Below are 16,527 nucleotides of genomic sequence, written 5' to 3'. Positions count from 1 at the left end.
TTGAGAAAATGCCTTACAGTTGGATCTCATGGAGGCATTTCCTCAACTGAAGCTCCTTTCTCTGTGATAACTCCAGCTGTGTCAAGTTGACACAAAATTAGCCAGTACAGTCACTCATTATTTGGTTTCTGAAATTGATCCATTTCAGTAAAGAGCTTTGTTCCTGAACTGTGGCCAGTTCTGTGGCTATACCAAATGTACCCATCCTCTAGTGAAGGGACAGTCTTTGTAGCACTGCTATAAATGCCTACATTTTCCTGGGTCATAAGAGCTCCTCTGGACTATGTGCTCAGAGCAGCTTGATGGTCACATGAGAGTACACCTACACTCAGTCACCTACATCAGTGTCCTCCCTATGTGGACACCCTGGCTTGTCACCATCTCTGTTGGCCACATTTACAATTTTCAGTCCTTTAGATTTTATTAGTCTGGCGCCTATAAATTCTCACTGGAAGTTCTGCAGTTTAGTTTATTATCTTTTTAATTTTATTTGAGTGTTTTGCCTGCATGTGTTGTCTTTGTACCACATGTGTGCCCAGTACCCGTGGAAGCCAGAAAAAAGACTTGTATTCCCTGGAAGTGAAGTTACAAGCAGGTTTGAACCACCATTTAGTTGATGAGAATGAAAGTCAGGTTATCTGCAAGACCAGCTAGCGCTGCATGTGAGCTTGTGTGCGCTGGCGCACTGCTGGCACTGTTAACCCAGGGCCTTGTGCACGATAGACAGATGTTCTACCACTGAGCTGCATCCTCCAGCCTCACCTCACTTTAAATTCGCATTATTATGATTGTTGATGGAGGCTGGATACAGCCTTATCCTTTCATAGTGATCCTTGAGTTTCTTCTCTGAGGTGCTCATTTCCCACTTGTTTGCTATTGGTTGGCTTTGTAATACTATCTGCTACTTTTTCCACTAATTATGTTTATGGCTACAATCTTTTTTTAAGTTATAAATTAAACATGTATTAGGGACATTTGAAAGTCTGGATACAAGGCAGTAAAATATTTAAGGTGAAGTGCAGATAAAAAGAAGGAATGGGAAGAATAAAAAGATTGGCGGTGGAGTTCCTAAAAGGGATGGAGCTAGATGTCAAAGGGGAGAGATAGATAATAGCCAAGGGCTTCCAGAGCGTATGAAAGATGCCCAGCTACAGGCAAGAATGATAATGAACCCAAGCTAGCTATGTTCAAAGAAAGCTACACCTGGGTGTATCAGCTAAAACTGCTAGAGACAAGAAGCAGCACTGTAGAACACTCAGGGCCGGACCTCTGGTGTCAAAGGAGCCAGGACAAAACCACATCTTCTCCACAAGTGATGGAAGACAAAGACAAAGCAATTAAAGGAGAAAATTGCTTTCGGGGATTCCCCTGACATCTGTTGGTACCACAAATCAATCTTTTTTAATCTCATAATAATAATAAAATATTATAAATTATTACTATATGCTGATGATGACTTCGAAAACTCTTAGAAAATCATAAAAGTTTATGTTTATTTTAATAGCCTGGAGTTTAACTTATTGCTACAAAGGAGACCCCAGACCCAGAATATTTAATAAGAACATCTGAGTCACTTGAAGAGGTTTCTTGAGCTTCTTCTCTGAGGTGCTTATTTTTTACTTGGTTGGCTTTGCAATACTAACTGCTACTTTTTCCACTAATTATGTTTCTGGCTATCATCTTAATATAGCTTTGGGTTTTTCAATTATGGAGTCTTTCAGTACATTATAGTTCATTATAGTTCTTCATTTTTGTCCTTACCTTTCTAGTGTATACTATTTTAAAAATTACTCTTTTCCCCAGATCATTAAGATTTTTTCCTTTACCCATTGGACACGCAAACTTTATATGCCCCAGAACAGGGGAATGGGTGGGTAGGGAAGTGGGATGGAGGGTATGGGGGACTTTTGGGATAGCATTGGAAATATAATTGAGGAAAATGCGTAATAAAAAAATATATTAAAAAAAAAAAAAGATCACATTGCTGTGACAGAGACAGACTGATCAGATCAAGGAAAAGACCCCCAACCAGGTCCCAGTAAAAAAGGAAATCTCAAAAGGATCCAATCAAATGTTCAGTCATAAGAAAACACCAGGAAATGGGTAAATAAATAAATAAATAAACAGTTAAAAAAAAGATTTTTTTCCTTTAAATGTTTTACTTTTTAAAAACTATGGAATTATAGTACTCTTTTTGGTTTTTCAAGACAAGGTTTCTCTGTGTAGCCCTGGCTGTCCTGGAACTCACTTAGTAGACCAGGATGGCCTTGAACTCAGAAATCCACCTGCCTCTGCCTCCCGAGTGCTGGGATTAAAGGCGTGAGCCACCACGCCCAGCTATAGTACTCTTTAATATCATTTTTTTACAAATAGGAATCCAGTTTTTTATGGGTTTTGATAATCCTTCCCGCCCCCACTTTTTAAAAACAATTCATCACTTCTCCACTGATATGGAATAACATACAAATTTCTGTGTGTGTGGGGGGGTGATTTCTGGAGCTTGATTGGGATTCATGTGTCTGTCTGTCTCTCTGACAATACTGTACTGTCTCAAAACTAAAATTATTATGTTTTTATGTTCCCTCTTCCAGCTTGTGATCCTTCAAGGGTATATTGGCTGTTTTTCATCTTTTGCTCATTCAAATGAACTTTAGAATTATCTTGTAAAGCTTCATGAAAAACTTTGTTAAATTGGAGGAATAGGGTACTGCTATTAAATATCTAAACTGTGCATAGGCTTTGGTGGAGCACTAACCTAGCATACAAGAGGTACTAGGTTCAGTCCCCAATACTGTAGATAGATAGATGGATTGATGGATGGATGGATGGATAGATAGAGAGATAATAGAAACACAGATACATACATGCATATATACATGCATGCATACATACATATATACATACATACTAATATCAACATAAATAATTTGGGGAGAATTGAAAGTCAACAGCAATAACTTCCTACCCATTAATGCTATGGCCCATCTCTTCCTATAATCTTCCTGTAATCAGATGACTTCCTTATTTCACTCTTGTATAATCAGTTAGATGACTTCCTTCCTGAATGTCCACTTCTTTGGCCCCTCTACACGTGCTTTATCATTGGTCTCTTCCCTGCGTTTGAGCCTTGCATGCAGAAAATGGCCAAACTCCCCCCCATGCAAGGTACCTGTCCCTGCTAGACCACATGCTCTCCTTTCCTTTCAACTTCCCTCCAGCTCCTGTCCCCTTCTTGTCACTCAGCAAGCCCGTTGTACTGGATTTATTTAATATTTATTTTTTGTTTATAGTACTTTCTTTTCATACACTATTTTGTTTTTAAACAGAAAGGTTCCTGTATTGCATGTTTCCCTGATGTTCTGAGCCACCCTAGTGTGTTTCCTTTTTTTGTTGTTGTTTTTAATTAGGTATTTATTTCATTTACATTTCCAATGCTATCCCCAAAGTCCCCCACATGCTCCCCCACCTACCCACTCCCACTTCTTGGCCCTGGCGTTCCCCTGTACTGAGACATATAAAGTTTGCATGACCAATGGGCCTCTCTTCCCACTGATAGCTGACTAGGCCATCTTCTGATACATATGCAGCTAGAGACACGAGCTCCGGGGTACTGGTTAGTTCATATTGTTGTTCCACCTATAGGGTTGCAGATCCCTTTAGCTCCTTGGTTACTTTCTCTAGCTCCTCCATTGGGGGCCCTGTGATCCATTCAATAGCTGACTGTGAGCATCCACTTCTGTGTTTGCTAGGCCCCGGCATAGTCTCACAAGAGACAGCTCTATCTGGGTCCTTTCAGCAACATCTTGCTAGTGTATGCAATGGTGTCAGCATTTGGAAGCTGATTATGGGATGGATCCCTGGATATGGCAGTCTCTAGATGGTCCATCCTTTTGTCTCAGCTCCAAACTTTGTTTCTGTAACTCCTTCCATGGATGTTCTGTTCCCTAGTGTGTTTCCAATGTGTGACTCCTCGTTAGGCCTCTGTCAAAGTGTGCATCTGCCAAGTTCTATCAGTGTGTTCACTCTTTGGAATCTAACACTCCCAGCCTGCTACCACTAAAAATAACACTTCACAGAATATCTTAGCGTAAACCATGAGAGTATTTACTGCTGTGTAGACTCAGGAGCAGCAGTCTGGATCACAGAGTTCAAATCTGCCTGTGTAAACAGTGCTGTCAGTCCTCCTGATTGGCCAGGATGATAGCTCTAGTTAGCATTTGGAAAAGCCAGGGACTATGACAAATGACAGCTGTTGGCAGATGAGGCCTCAGTCATTACTTTTGTTTCCAGTTTGTGATGACTAACAGTTTGAGATCTGTTAAGGTTTGCCTCGTCTTCTGGAGGACTCGTAAGACCATCTAGCTTCTCTTTCTAATCAGGCTGCTACCTCCCTCGATCCTCCAGGGTTCCTTATGCTTTTTATTCTACTCATTATCAATTTTAATATTCTCCATTGGGTAGACACAGTAGAAATTTATTAACATATCATCATGACATAAAAAGGTTGTACATGTTACCCTTCAGTATGAGATCTCTTCACTTTGATGTAATTAAATCCATAGTGTTTCATCATTTATGCTGTAGATTTTAATTTTAAAATTTTGTCTGTCCAAGGTCATGGAGATTCTCCTTTGGATATTTTTCTCTGTTTACTGCATTTTTCTTTAGCTTTCACATTTAGGCTTTCTTCTAGAGCCACCTCTTACACTCTGTTTGCACAGGGTTCACATCTTCTTTTGAAGTGGTAACTCACTTTCCACGAATATTTGTTTTACAGCATCATTGGGTTTAAGATCATTTATGAAGTATTGCTTTATAAAAATATTGTTGAATATGAGATAATTTCTTCCTACCTAACAACTTGACTAAGTTCTGTAACTAAGTCATTGGGTGCTTTCAATAACACAACTCTACGGTTGTCTTGACTAGTGATAGAACATCTTGAAATCGAGGGCACGCACTTTCTTTCTGTTTCATTGCCAGACTTTATGATCTAGTACTCCTGTCTGATCTTAAACAAAGCAAACCAAAATGAAAAAAAAAATGCACCTCCCAGATTTTTATAGGGCCATGTTAAATATTTACCACAGAGTGTAAGTGTTATGTTTGGAGCCTGCACCCCTTGCAAGGAACAGGTGTCCTCTCTGCACTCTCCTGCTTTGCTCACAGAGTTTAAGTCTGAGACTGGTTTGTGTGCCTCATGAAACACACACACAGCTCTCCCTCCAGTCTCTCAGTGCACAGTGCTCCCCTACTGGACTGCAGCTGATTTCCCTGTGTGGATTCCTGCTCTGCGCCACAGATACATCTAGGTGATCATTTTGCATACTGCTATATTTGGTTAACATTTCAGAATTTTACATTTGTCTTTCTAAGGTTGTATCTTTTTATTAAGGAATGTTTTTTTCCTACTTTCAAGTTTATTGCAATAAAATCGTTTCTATATTTTAATATATCTTACTCCATCTGGTAGCTACATATCTATAACGAATGCTGTCGGTGAGTTCACATTACTTACAAGTGCTTTTGGGCTCATTTGGATGATCACTGAGTTATCATGTCTTTACTTTGTCTCTCACTGCCTCTGCTTACCTTTCCCCTGTTCCCGTTGGACTTATTTTTCTTTTTGTTCTTTACTAAGATGACCCACCCAGAAGAAGATAACTTTTAACCTTTTTACTGTGTTATTAAAGGGCATAAATTTCCCTCTAATGTAATTTTTACCCTTCATTCCTAATTACTTTCACCTGAAATCACATTTTGTACAAAGCAGGTTCCTTTAAGACAAGTTGGCTATGGTCTTATGCTCACACCACACAATTCCACACCCCATGCCACCTGTGCTGTGTTCAAAGGCTCCCTAAGAAGTTACAATCCAGCTTCATTTCTGAATTTGGTTTAGAAAGAAAGAGGTAGGGTAAGAAGAGGGAGTTTGTGAGAGAAAATAAACATTCCAACCTCTAGATCTAAATATTAATGTTTCAGGGGGAAAATATAACTTTGTTGCAAGTTTCCTAACCACAGCAACTCACATCAACTATTTTGAACTCACATTTTCATCATTGGTACATTCCTTTGTAGCTTAGGAAATGATCTGTACTGAGCAAGCAGACATCTTTCTAATCACTTTCTTCTCACAAACATACACTTTGTGTATTTGTATATATAACCGATAATATTTCCTGAAAAGAAATGCAGATAGTCTAGTAAAGTTTAAAACAAAAGTGTGCTTTAGCAAGTCCAGCTGTGCTGACCAGCTGAAGGTCATAGATGTCCCTGTGAGGTACCTTCCATTTCTAGGCAATAGTGTCCTTTCTAGTGTTCCACCTTAATAGTGTCCAACTGACAAGGTTTTCAGTCATATTAAGCTAGTCCTCAAGAAACCGCTCGTATATGTGTGTGAGGGAGAAATATTCAAAATGATGCTTGTACTTCTGTGTAACATACTCACATATTTGGGCAGATGGAAGCTGTCTGATCATTTGTATTAAAATCTCCTCACCATAGAAAAATACAAAGAAGCTCCATATTGAATTTTTTTTACTAACTATACTTAAGTGAAAGAATTTTAAAACAACCAGCTAAAAGTTAGAATCCCATGCCCTGATTTTGTTGGTCACGTAAAACACAGATGTCAGAGATGTAAACATGACAGATGTATCCATTTCCCAGAAGCCTAGGGAGTGGTGCGGTTTGGTGACCAGTTGTTCTGGAGGTGCTAGATTGCATCCACAAGAACAACCATGTCTGGGGCGAAGCAAAGAATACCCACAGGGGAAAGATTGCTTGTCTGTGATAGAAAACAGCAGCACACGTGCTTGGTCAAAAAGCATGAGTTTAAATGTAGGCTAGAAATCACCTTTGCAGAATGTTAGAGGGGAATCAGAGACTTGCAGTGTGCTTTGGCTTCTAACTGAAAGGTGCAGTTGCCTCTACAGCTACTCTAATCAGCAACAGCTTTATTCCTGGGAACACTACGGAGATAAACTACGAATTCCGAAGTTCCTTTCCTTTCTATTCTGATAGAGTCCGGTTCTGTTCTCACCAGTGTCACTTACATTGACTTTTTTTTAGGACCCAATTGCATAGCAAGGCCCACATCATCATATGCTACTTTAGAAACAAGTTGAGAAATGGATTCCCACTGTTATATAAAATTCTGATGGGTAGAGGATGGGTAAAGTCGCTTGACAGCCGCTGCATATACTGCCTCAGCTATCACACTTGGAGATAGACATCTAGACTCTGCTTGTCACCTGGGTGACAGGGAGGTCAGCACCCTTCAGAAGAAGCTGTTCCATTTTAACAACTCTACCGATTAAAGTCTACATTGAGTGGAAATCTGCTGCCTTACAGCTCCCTTTCTTTGGCTCATCTGTCTTACTGTAACGTTCTCCTACATGACTGTTTGTCCATAGACAGACCCATGCAATCGCTCAAGGGTGTTCCTTTGACTATTCCTAAGGATTTCAAGAGCCAGTTTCAGAGATGCCAGAGAGGCAAAATGATACCAATTGGATACTGATAAACTAACTGTCCATGTGAGGCCTGGAAGTGGTAAATGAGTCATGATGCCTCTATCATAAGAAATGTAGGGCTAGCTCACATCTATCCCTATTACTCCTGTTTATTTTCAAAGTTCTCATTGTAATTCTCATATTGGGCCACTGAAGGCATGATCTATGTATAAAGCTAAATAGTTCAACTAGGCAGTGAACTAAAAATGAAAGCCCTGTTTGTTTCTACCTTAAGCTTATGAGACATTATACGTTTTAATATAATTGTGCATTTTATCTAAATATCTCTTCATAGCTACTACTTTGAAAATTTCCAACAAGATTTTTGTCTCTTGATCCTCTTTTCCCTTCCCTGCCTGCGTTGCCCACACTCACCCCCCCACACACACACACACACGAGTGATGCACAGCACATGCACTCACAGAAGCCACCCGTGCTCTGTGTCACATGTATAGGATTTGCTTGGTAGCCTATGAAGTTGCATATTGGTAGAAAATGCTGCCTGAATTTTAAAACAGTATATAATACATATTTGCTTACCTATGTGCACACTTCAAAAATATACCCATTAACCACAGACCTCTGAAATTAGCACAAAAAGACAAATTCTTGTGGGAGAAATTATTATTGACCGTGGCCCACAGTTCATAGTTCTATACAATGACCTGTACCAATGCTTTCCCTAAGTTCCATGTAGATGACTCACTACACGAAATGGTCAAATGTATAAAATACTGATAAGTAGCTTATTGTACTTCAAAGGAAAGCTACAGAATTTATCATATTCAAGCTCAAACATAACTGTTGATACCAATAAGCAATGTCATTTGACTTAAAAAGAGCTTCATAATTATTCAGGTTTTCTAAAGATTCCCAATATGAGATGGCCCTACTGAAGCAGTGAAGGAGATGTGCGCTGGGAATCACCCAGGAAAACATGCATGTTCCTGGAGGTGGGGCTTCAGTGAGCTGGTTGTATTAACTGAGATGATGCTAGGAGAGTGTGCTGTATTTGATGTTGTAGTCATAGTGTGCAGAATACACAGGTGTGTGGTGGTAGGTACTCAGCCCTGGCATGTGGAGATAAGCAAGCAGCAGGAACATACTCTGAGGGTACAGATGGGTCTCTGCTCTTGCTACCAGTTATTCTGGGTGTTGTCTTAAGATTTGCCATAATTAGAACATTTTATGAAAACGTGTCAGCCCTCTTATGTGCTGTGCACCTGTGACATGTTTGAGACATGCTATAAAAAGGAAATGGGAATGGGTGTGCCCTCTCCTACTCCAGCACTGGAAGAGCATCGATCTCACATGTTCCACAGGAACAGAGACAGCACGGGTAGATGAGGTTTTATTAGAGGGATGAGGGCCCATGCAATGCGCCATCTTAGCTGAAAGCGTGTCACTCCATGCTGGCAGACACTAGAATTATGGACTATAACAATAACATGGTAACACAGGTCCATGAATTGTGTCTTGTAGTGCCCAAATATGAGATATTAATAATAAGGAAAAGCAAGTATGGACTAGATGGGATCGCCATACTATCTTGTGAATGTGTGTAAATTTGAAGCTGTTCAAAGTTTAACATCATCAAAAGCACAGCTAATGTGGAGAAACTGGCAATAACAATGTGATTAACCCATCAGAAAACAATGTGAAAAGGCGGTGGAGAACGGGAACAGCAAATATGAGCATCAAATTAAAAGAGCCAACTAGGGTGCTATTTATGAGACTATTTAAATAGAAAGGTACAAAAATATTGACTGTAGGAAAACACAAGGGAAATATGTGCATGTGCGCACAGACATAAACGCAACATACATGCAATGCAGGGGTTCCCCCTCCCTCCCCAGGGAGAGGAATAGGTAGTCTGAAAGGCTGAAGTTTAGAAATCAGTGGAATAAAACTATGGTTTGGGCCTCTGTTCAAACTCTGCCTCAGAGGAGCACTGCTGTCTGCTCTCCTCCTGTGTCTGACACTGCAGCAGATGCCCTTGTGTGTCCTCTGTGAGGCTAAATAAGCTTTTCTAAAGCCAATTCTCGATTCGAATCTTTTTCTGCCTGTCATAGATTTCAGCAACAGAATCCTCACATCCACTTTCTCCGTGAAGCAGGATCGATTAAGAAGACTGGGAGCCTGGTATGCGGCTCTTACTGTGGATGTAGACTACAGAGGAAGCAAGAAACCTCTTGCTTTTCATTGACCACAAACCTTGCTTCTGTAGGCCTGCTACTGGTTGTCTTTTCTTTAAAGTGATGTCTGGGACTCACAGGGCTAGCAAGCAATTCTATAGGAAATGTGATACAACCTATGAAGTACAGTATATAGGAGCCTAAGAACCTCAAGATGCGTCTTCAAAAAGATTATCTGAGCTTACCTGCCTCATTTTCAAAAAGCAAAGCAGTGAGGGCCATACCATGTGACATGCCACATAGCTCATCTCTAAGGGCACTATTGGCAGGGGTCTGTGTGGAGGTGCTGTCTGGAATCCTATAGAGTGTGGGGTAATAGGTGTAGAGGAATAAAGGGAGTGGGAGAAAATCCGCGTCCTGCCAGAATTCTAGTGCTCAGGGCAGGCAGACGTGGAAGGACTGCTGCACACTTTCCACGCGGCCCCAGGTGGGTGTCTGGCTGTGGGAGGCTACTGACCCCAGCTCAGCGGTGGTGGACAAGGGGCAGCCCCAGGTACCAGGTTCTCAGCCTCCTCCAGCATCCCAGACACAGCTGGACACTGCAGAAGAGCTGAGAACAGAATGAGCCCTCCCCACCCCCAAGCGGTTTGTTCATCCCCAGAGTGGAGGGCAGGGAGAGAGGGAGGCGCTGTGTGGTTCCCACATGAGTTGAGAGTCCTTGGTCTGGTCTGTGGCTGGAGCACAGGAAGGCCTTCTGGCAGGAGGTTAGAAGGCTAGCTCTTTAGAGGAAAGCCTATCCCATTGTTCAAGCACAGCAGGCCTTGATGAGCAGAGACTATCTATGGTTTTAGGGCTTTATTGTACAAAGGCAGGGAGAAGGAGAGAAGGTAGAAAGAGAGAGACCGGCCATGGCCACATGAAGAGAGGGGTGAAGGGGGAGAGAGAAGGAGGGCTAGAGATGAGAATAAGAAAGGTGAGAGCTTAAAGAGAGTGATGAGGGGCCAAGCAGCTCCTTTTATAGTGGGCTGGACTATCTTGCTGTTGTCAGGTAACTATGGGGAGGAACATATCTGGCTATAGTCAGGTACCTGTGGGGGTGGAGTCTAGCCAGACTGCCAGAAGCTTGGGACATTGTCTTCATGACTGATAGTCACACACCTCTCCTGTGGGGGCTGTGGGGGCTGTAACTTCAACAGGAGCCAGAGGTACAGGAGACATGATCGATGCCTTCTGTCTCATGTAGGTGGAAATCATCACCCATTGGGTCCCTCCCAGGGTTCAAGACCTATGCTCCACTGGAGACCAGGCTGTCTGTGCACAGCCCGACAAAAGAGCATTGCAGAACTCCCCATATATGGCCACTGTCTACTTTGTCTTTTCCCTGATAATATTATGTGTTGGCTCCTTGGTCCTGAGGACAGCCTCGTCATTATGGAAGGTCACTGCCTTTGACAGGGGTGCTCCTTGGCCCCCATGCCTTGTTATATCATAAAGCATCATGATAGCCTGAACATTTCTACAAGGACAAAGATAATCAAGAAAGAGCTACTCCCTAAAGAAAATGAATTTTAAATGTGTTTATTTTAGATACATGGAAGAGATGTGCTCTGTTATTTCTTAAGCTGTTATCAGTGGAAAATCTACTCAAGATTTAATTAATGACTTGAAAATTGGAATTGCTTTTTAAAGCCTGGGTCACTTCCAACCTGGAACACTCCTGAGACCTCTTTTGACACATGCAGAAAATAAGAAAGGAGTATATTATAAACAATTTGCTGTCCTCTATCAAAGTGAAAGTTTGAGCAATTATTTGATACACCACTCATGTTATTGCCAAGAGCCCACTTCTGTTCATGAGCCATTATTTTTTTATACATTTGTGTGTGTGTGTGTGTGTGTATGTGTGTGTGTGTGTATGTGTGTGTGTGTGTATGTGTGTGTGTGTGTGTATGTGTGTTAAATTTGTTTTAGAACCAATAAAATCCTAAGAGATTTTTTACTAAATTTTTTCTGGCAGGGTGATTATATTTGTGCAGTTAAAATATATTTCAAATGGAATAAAATAATCAGCTTATAAGAAATCCTTAGGAAAAGTAAAATATTGGTTTTGTCTCAATCACTAGAGTGGACATTGAGCTTAATGGCACAGATAAACAGCAAAAGCTGCTGAGGTGGAAAATCGCCAGCTTCCATGTTCTCAAGCCAGAACCTCCAGAATTGGGCTTACCAAACCAAAACAGCCATAAAGGAAGTCAACTGACATGAGATAGAACTTTTAATCTCATCTTAGAAATACTCAGAATTCTCAACTACCTTTATTTGAAAAGTAAAATGTTTCTTTGTATGTCACGTGCACACCCATGTATGGAGGCCAATCTCAAGGTCCCTTTTGTAGGAGCCGGCCTTCTTGACCTTTTGAGACAGTATCTCTCACTAGGTCCCGAGTCTGGCACTCACCCATTAGGCCAGGACGATTGGCCATCAAGCCCCCAGGCACTCCCTGGGATACCTTCCCAGTGTGCGATAACAGCACCATGACTAGCTCTGCACACGGGGATGAGACTCAGGCCTCTTGTTCATGCTGTAGCTTTAACAACTGACCTATCTCCCAAACATAGACTTTCCATTCTTTGCCACATGAAGGAACTGAAAAGCTAAGGTTTTGTTGTTTTCTTTGTTGGGGAAAACAAAAAAAAAAAAAAAAACCCTCTGATTGTTTCGATTCTCTTGTTACTTAGAGTTTAAATGAATCCTAGTCCTTAGGCAAATCTCAGACCAATTAAGTCAAAAATCTCTGGAGAGGAATCCCATCTTAGATTTCTGTTGCTGAGGAATCCCATCTTAGATTTCTGTTGCTGATGTAAAATAGCATGAAGGAAAACATTGGGAGGAAAGGTTTACTTCACGTATACTTTCAGGTACCACTCCATCTATGTAGGGAAGCCAGCACAAAGACTCAAACCGTGCAGGAACTTGGAGACAGGAATGAGATACGAGGCCATGGAGGGGTGCTGCTTACTGACCTGCTCGCATGGATGGCATGCTCAGCCTGCTTCCTTATACCACTCAGGACACTGCCTGGGGTAGCACTACCCCACAGTGAGTGGATCCATTTCACATGAAACGTTAATCAAGAAAATGTCCCACAGGGCTATTTACCAGATAGCTCATGAAGGCGTTTTTAGTTTCTCAACTAAGAAACCAGCACAGGTCCCCAAGTCAATGTTATTTAAAGCCCTCTGAGTGATTTCTGTGTTCGTGCAGGGCAGCAGGGTTGGCATAGACTCTAAAAGCAGTAGAATTGGAAAGTCCGAATGCAAAAGGACCTTGAACAATCCTTTTTTAAAAATCTCCGACTTTCAGATTGTAATGTGTGAATTATTACGAAGAGTGAGATTCATCAGAGGGAATGTGGCATTATAAAGCGGTCAGCAGTGTCTGATCTTACATAAAAATGTTGCTAACTATATACTGGTATAGAAGCCTACTACAGTGGTACTTTATAGTCTGTGGGAGTTTCCCGTTTGTTTTGGTTAGAAAATAAGAATTTAATTAAAAGTGCAGTCCAATTTTGAGAAATTTGCAATCTCCCAAATTACAGTTTAGTACATATACTGAAAGCACCATGCTGGGAGAAAATTTTATGGTATTTGAGGACTGCTTATTACTACCAGCAATGCTGTGTCTAAGTCATTAATTGTACTTTCCCTTTTTTGCATAAAGCACCATGTTTTTGTATTTTTTAATTTTGAAATTTTTTTCATTTTTATTAAACATAGTCTTTGACAGTTTCATACATGTATGTAATACATGGAATGTAATATATGCATATAATATGTATATGTAATAATTCTGGTCCCATTTACGCTCCATCTCTCCCATACCTCTCTTACCCTTTGCAACCCATCTGTCTGCCTGCAAATCTCTCTACCACTTTGTGCATGATCCACTGACTTAAACCAGGGACATCCACATGGGCATGGGATGGAACCTTCCACAGGTGCATAGGGTACTGACCAGGGGCTCCATCACTAAAAGTGATGAGTCTTCTTCCAGCATCTATCCATACCCAACAGGTCCCCATGATCTCCCAGCCCATCACCTTGACAGAATGTTGGCAGCCCTTGCATCAAGTCTGCCCAGCAGCCTGCTGCTCTGAGTTCATGGGTGCATTCACCATGTCATGTGATACCATGAAGATAGCAGAAGAGGAGACAGAAAGATCTGTCTATGATGAGACAGACAACAGGGAGGAAGTCCGTGAAGTGCTGTCTGCGCTACAAAGCATCAGACTGTCAAATTCCACAGGACAGAACAAAGTGTGTTAATGAATGGCCATTAGGGAATTCACAAAAGAGAAAAAAGTGCCCAAAATAAAAGTGACAGGGGTGTCAAGGAAAGGGAGATCTCGCTTCTCCTTTGGGAAATGTGAGGCATGCACACACATAAAGATGACTGCTCCTTTCAGAGCTCTGTGCAGCTAACGGAGCAGCCACCAGGACTTATTACAGGACGCTGTATTACAGGTGTTTCCTTTGATTCCACAGGGCACTGACTTAAGGCCTAAAACAGAAGAACACTGAAGCAGAGGTCTACTCTCACAAATTTCAACAACTACTATTGTATGAGATTTTATAGGGTAGTATGAAAGCATTTTAAAGTTCATAGTGTCATTTCCCAGTGAAACTTGCAAACAACCAAACACTTTGAAACTTGAATTCTTTACCTTGCCATACCTGTTACAGTTTTTATCACTCAAGAATAAAATGTTAAGTACAGAAAATCTTCACAGGTATGTTGGAAATGAAACAGTTTTTATTAGCAAGGGATTTATTGTACATCATGCTTTAAGTTTTCTAAGGTTGTATTGTAATAATGATTCCATTAAAAAGTAATGAATATCACTATTTGGTGAAAAATGACATTTTGGTAATATAAAATTGACGGTACTGTTAACTGCTTAAAATACATGTTCTGCATTTTTATTGTGCTGAAATATTTTAGAGGTAGGCTAAGCAGAACTCAGGGTTACAGGTGAATTATGGGTTTTATAATTTGAAAATATTTACTTCATTTACTATTCTATCCTCAATCCTATATTCTAACCAAAGAGAACATTAACATATTCCATTAAAACATATTTTCTTTTGTTAATTTTTCTGATCTAGATAAGGCTGTAATTTCTCAAAACATTCCAAAAAGATTTGAAATAACTTGAAATTTTGAATCCACTCTGAAATAGCTATTATCCTTTTCTAGTTACTGTAGTCCAGATTCTTTACTTGGTAAGTCCCAAGAGTTCATACACATCAAAAAAGAGTAGATAAGTGAATTCTCCTTAAAAGAATCACACACACACACACACACAAACTGATAGCTCTATGTGAGGCCCTCAAGGCTCTGCTGATAATGTGGCTGTCAAGAGAGCACTGATGTTGGGAATTCTATATGCCTATGGAAAGAGGACATCTGGAAGCAATAGAGCTTTGACTCAAATTCTGAAAAGAAAAGCATTCTCTAAAAACGGCAAAAGTGTTGCATCATAAATTGAGTTGTCATTGAATTGGCAGAATCTGACTTTTCTGAATATTTCCTATTGGTTTAGAATTCAAAATACTTAACTAGTACCAGAAAATCACTGCATACATCAAAACAGGAGAAAATATATTCCCTTTTTGCTTCTAACCAACTATGTAGATTATAAACCTAAGTGTCACATGATAATCCTGGGGCAAATTTATTCACCATCCTAATAATTTATATTTATAGATGTAGAATTGCAGAAAATATTTCGATTTGAAATGAATCTCACGGCTTTGGTGATACCTCAAATATTTAAGCCATGATCTCCAAGATAGATTTGTCCAGTAGTAAGCTTTAATTATAATCTAACTCTCTCCCATCATCCATTTTCTGTTTATTTACTCTTCTAGTTGACAAAAAGACTGGAAAACAACTGGCCACTCCAGTGTTTCCAGAGCTCTGCTTATTCATCATTGTTCACCAATGCTACTAAGGTCCCAGCACTGCTGAACACTGGCACATCCAACCAAATGGAAATGCCCCCCACACCCAGATATACCCAGATGTCTGTACCAGCACCTTTGGGTGCAGCTGAGGCCACAGACAGGCTAGAACATAAAGTGTTGCTCATTCTTTAAATGTCATAAGGAATTTTAAATAAAACATATATGTCTGTATTTGTCATATTTACACACACACCAAACTGGGGATAAATACAAATTTGATTTGAAAAATAATTATCTTTACAAAAAGCAGCATTTTGGATATTTTTGCATGAAATATCATAGTACTGGTATCTTTTTTGTAGCTCTGTCCTAGCTGAAACTACAGTTCAAAAGTAATCCATAGTAAGCTAGACAAACTCAAACCTAAGACCTTTCTTGATTTTTAATGTATAAAGTGGAGCCTTCCTGATAGGTGAATAATTTACTGAAGGTTATGATGACCCAGAACATTCTATTCCAACATGCATGGGTATTTCCTAATAAACTAATTCGCAACATGGTACAATTTGGTGTAAAATGAGATGAGATCTTGGGCTAAGCTTCCTGTCACAATTTCACCAGTAAACTTAAAAGTTTAACATATAATTAAGTGGTTATAAATGGAAAATTTGATAGACATCCTGTGATGGTTTGTATACTCTTGGACTAGCGAGTGACACCATTTGGAGGTGTGGCCTTGTTGGAATACATGTGCCCTGGTTGGAGGAGGTGTGTCACTGTGGGTGTGGGCCTAAGACCCTCACCCTAGTTGCCTGGAAGTCAGTCTTCCACTAGCAGCCTTTGGATGAAGATGTAGAACTCTCAGCTCGACCTGAGCTATGCCTGCCTGTTTACTGCCATGCTCC

At 40.5% G+C, this 16,527-nt stretch overlaps 1 protein-coding gene across 7 annotated transcripts in view; it reads left to right on the top strand.

Moving 5' to 3' along the window:
* Positions 1 to 16,527, top strand: part of Rnf180 (ring finger protein 180) — a 167,192-nt gene that overhangs the window by 136,081 nt on the left and 14,584 nt on the right. The window contains exon 8 of one of the 7 annotated variants that reach the window (XM_021180544.1): positions 12,592 to 14,615. The exons of the other annotated variants lie outside the window; for them this stretch is intronic. Within the exon in view, the coding sequence (XP_021036203.1) occupies positions 12,592 to 12,740 (149 nt within the window). The 3' untranslated portion in view covers positions 12,741 to 14,615. Of the gene's footprint in view, positions 1 to 12,591; positions 14,616 to 16,527 lie in introns of those variants that run through there. 7 annotated transcript variants of the gene reach the window in all.

The sequence above is a fragment of the Mus caroli genome, chromosome 13, assembly GCF_900094665.2.
Source record: "Mus caroli chromosome 13, CAROLI_EIJ_v1.1, whole genome shotgun sequence".
In the NCBI taxonomy this organism is placed as follows: domain Eukaryota; kingdom Metazoa; phylum Chordata; class Mammalia; order Rodentia; family Muridae; genus Mus; species Mus caroli.
The sequence above is the reverse complement of the archived record's forward strand: the minus strand, read 5'-3'. Positions and strand labels throughout refer to the sequence as shown.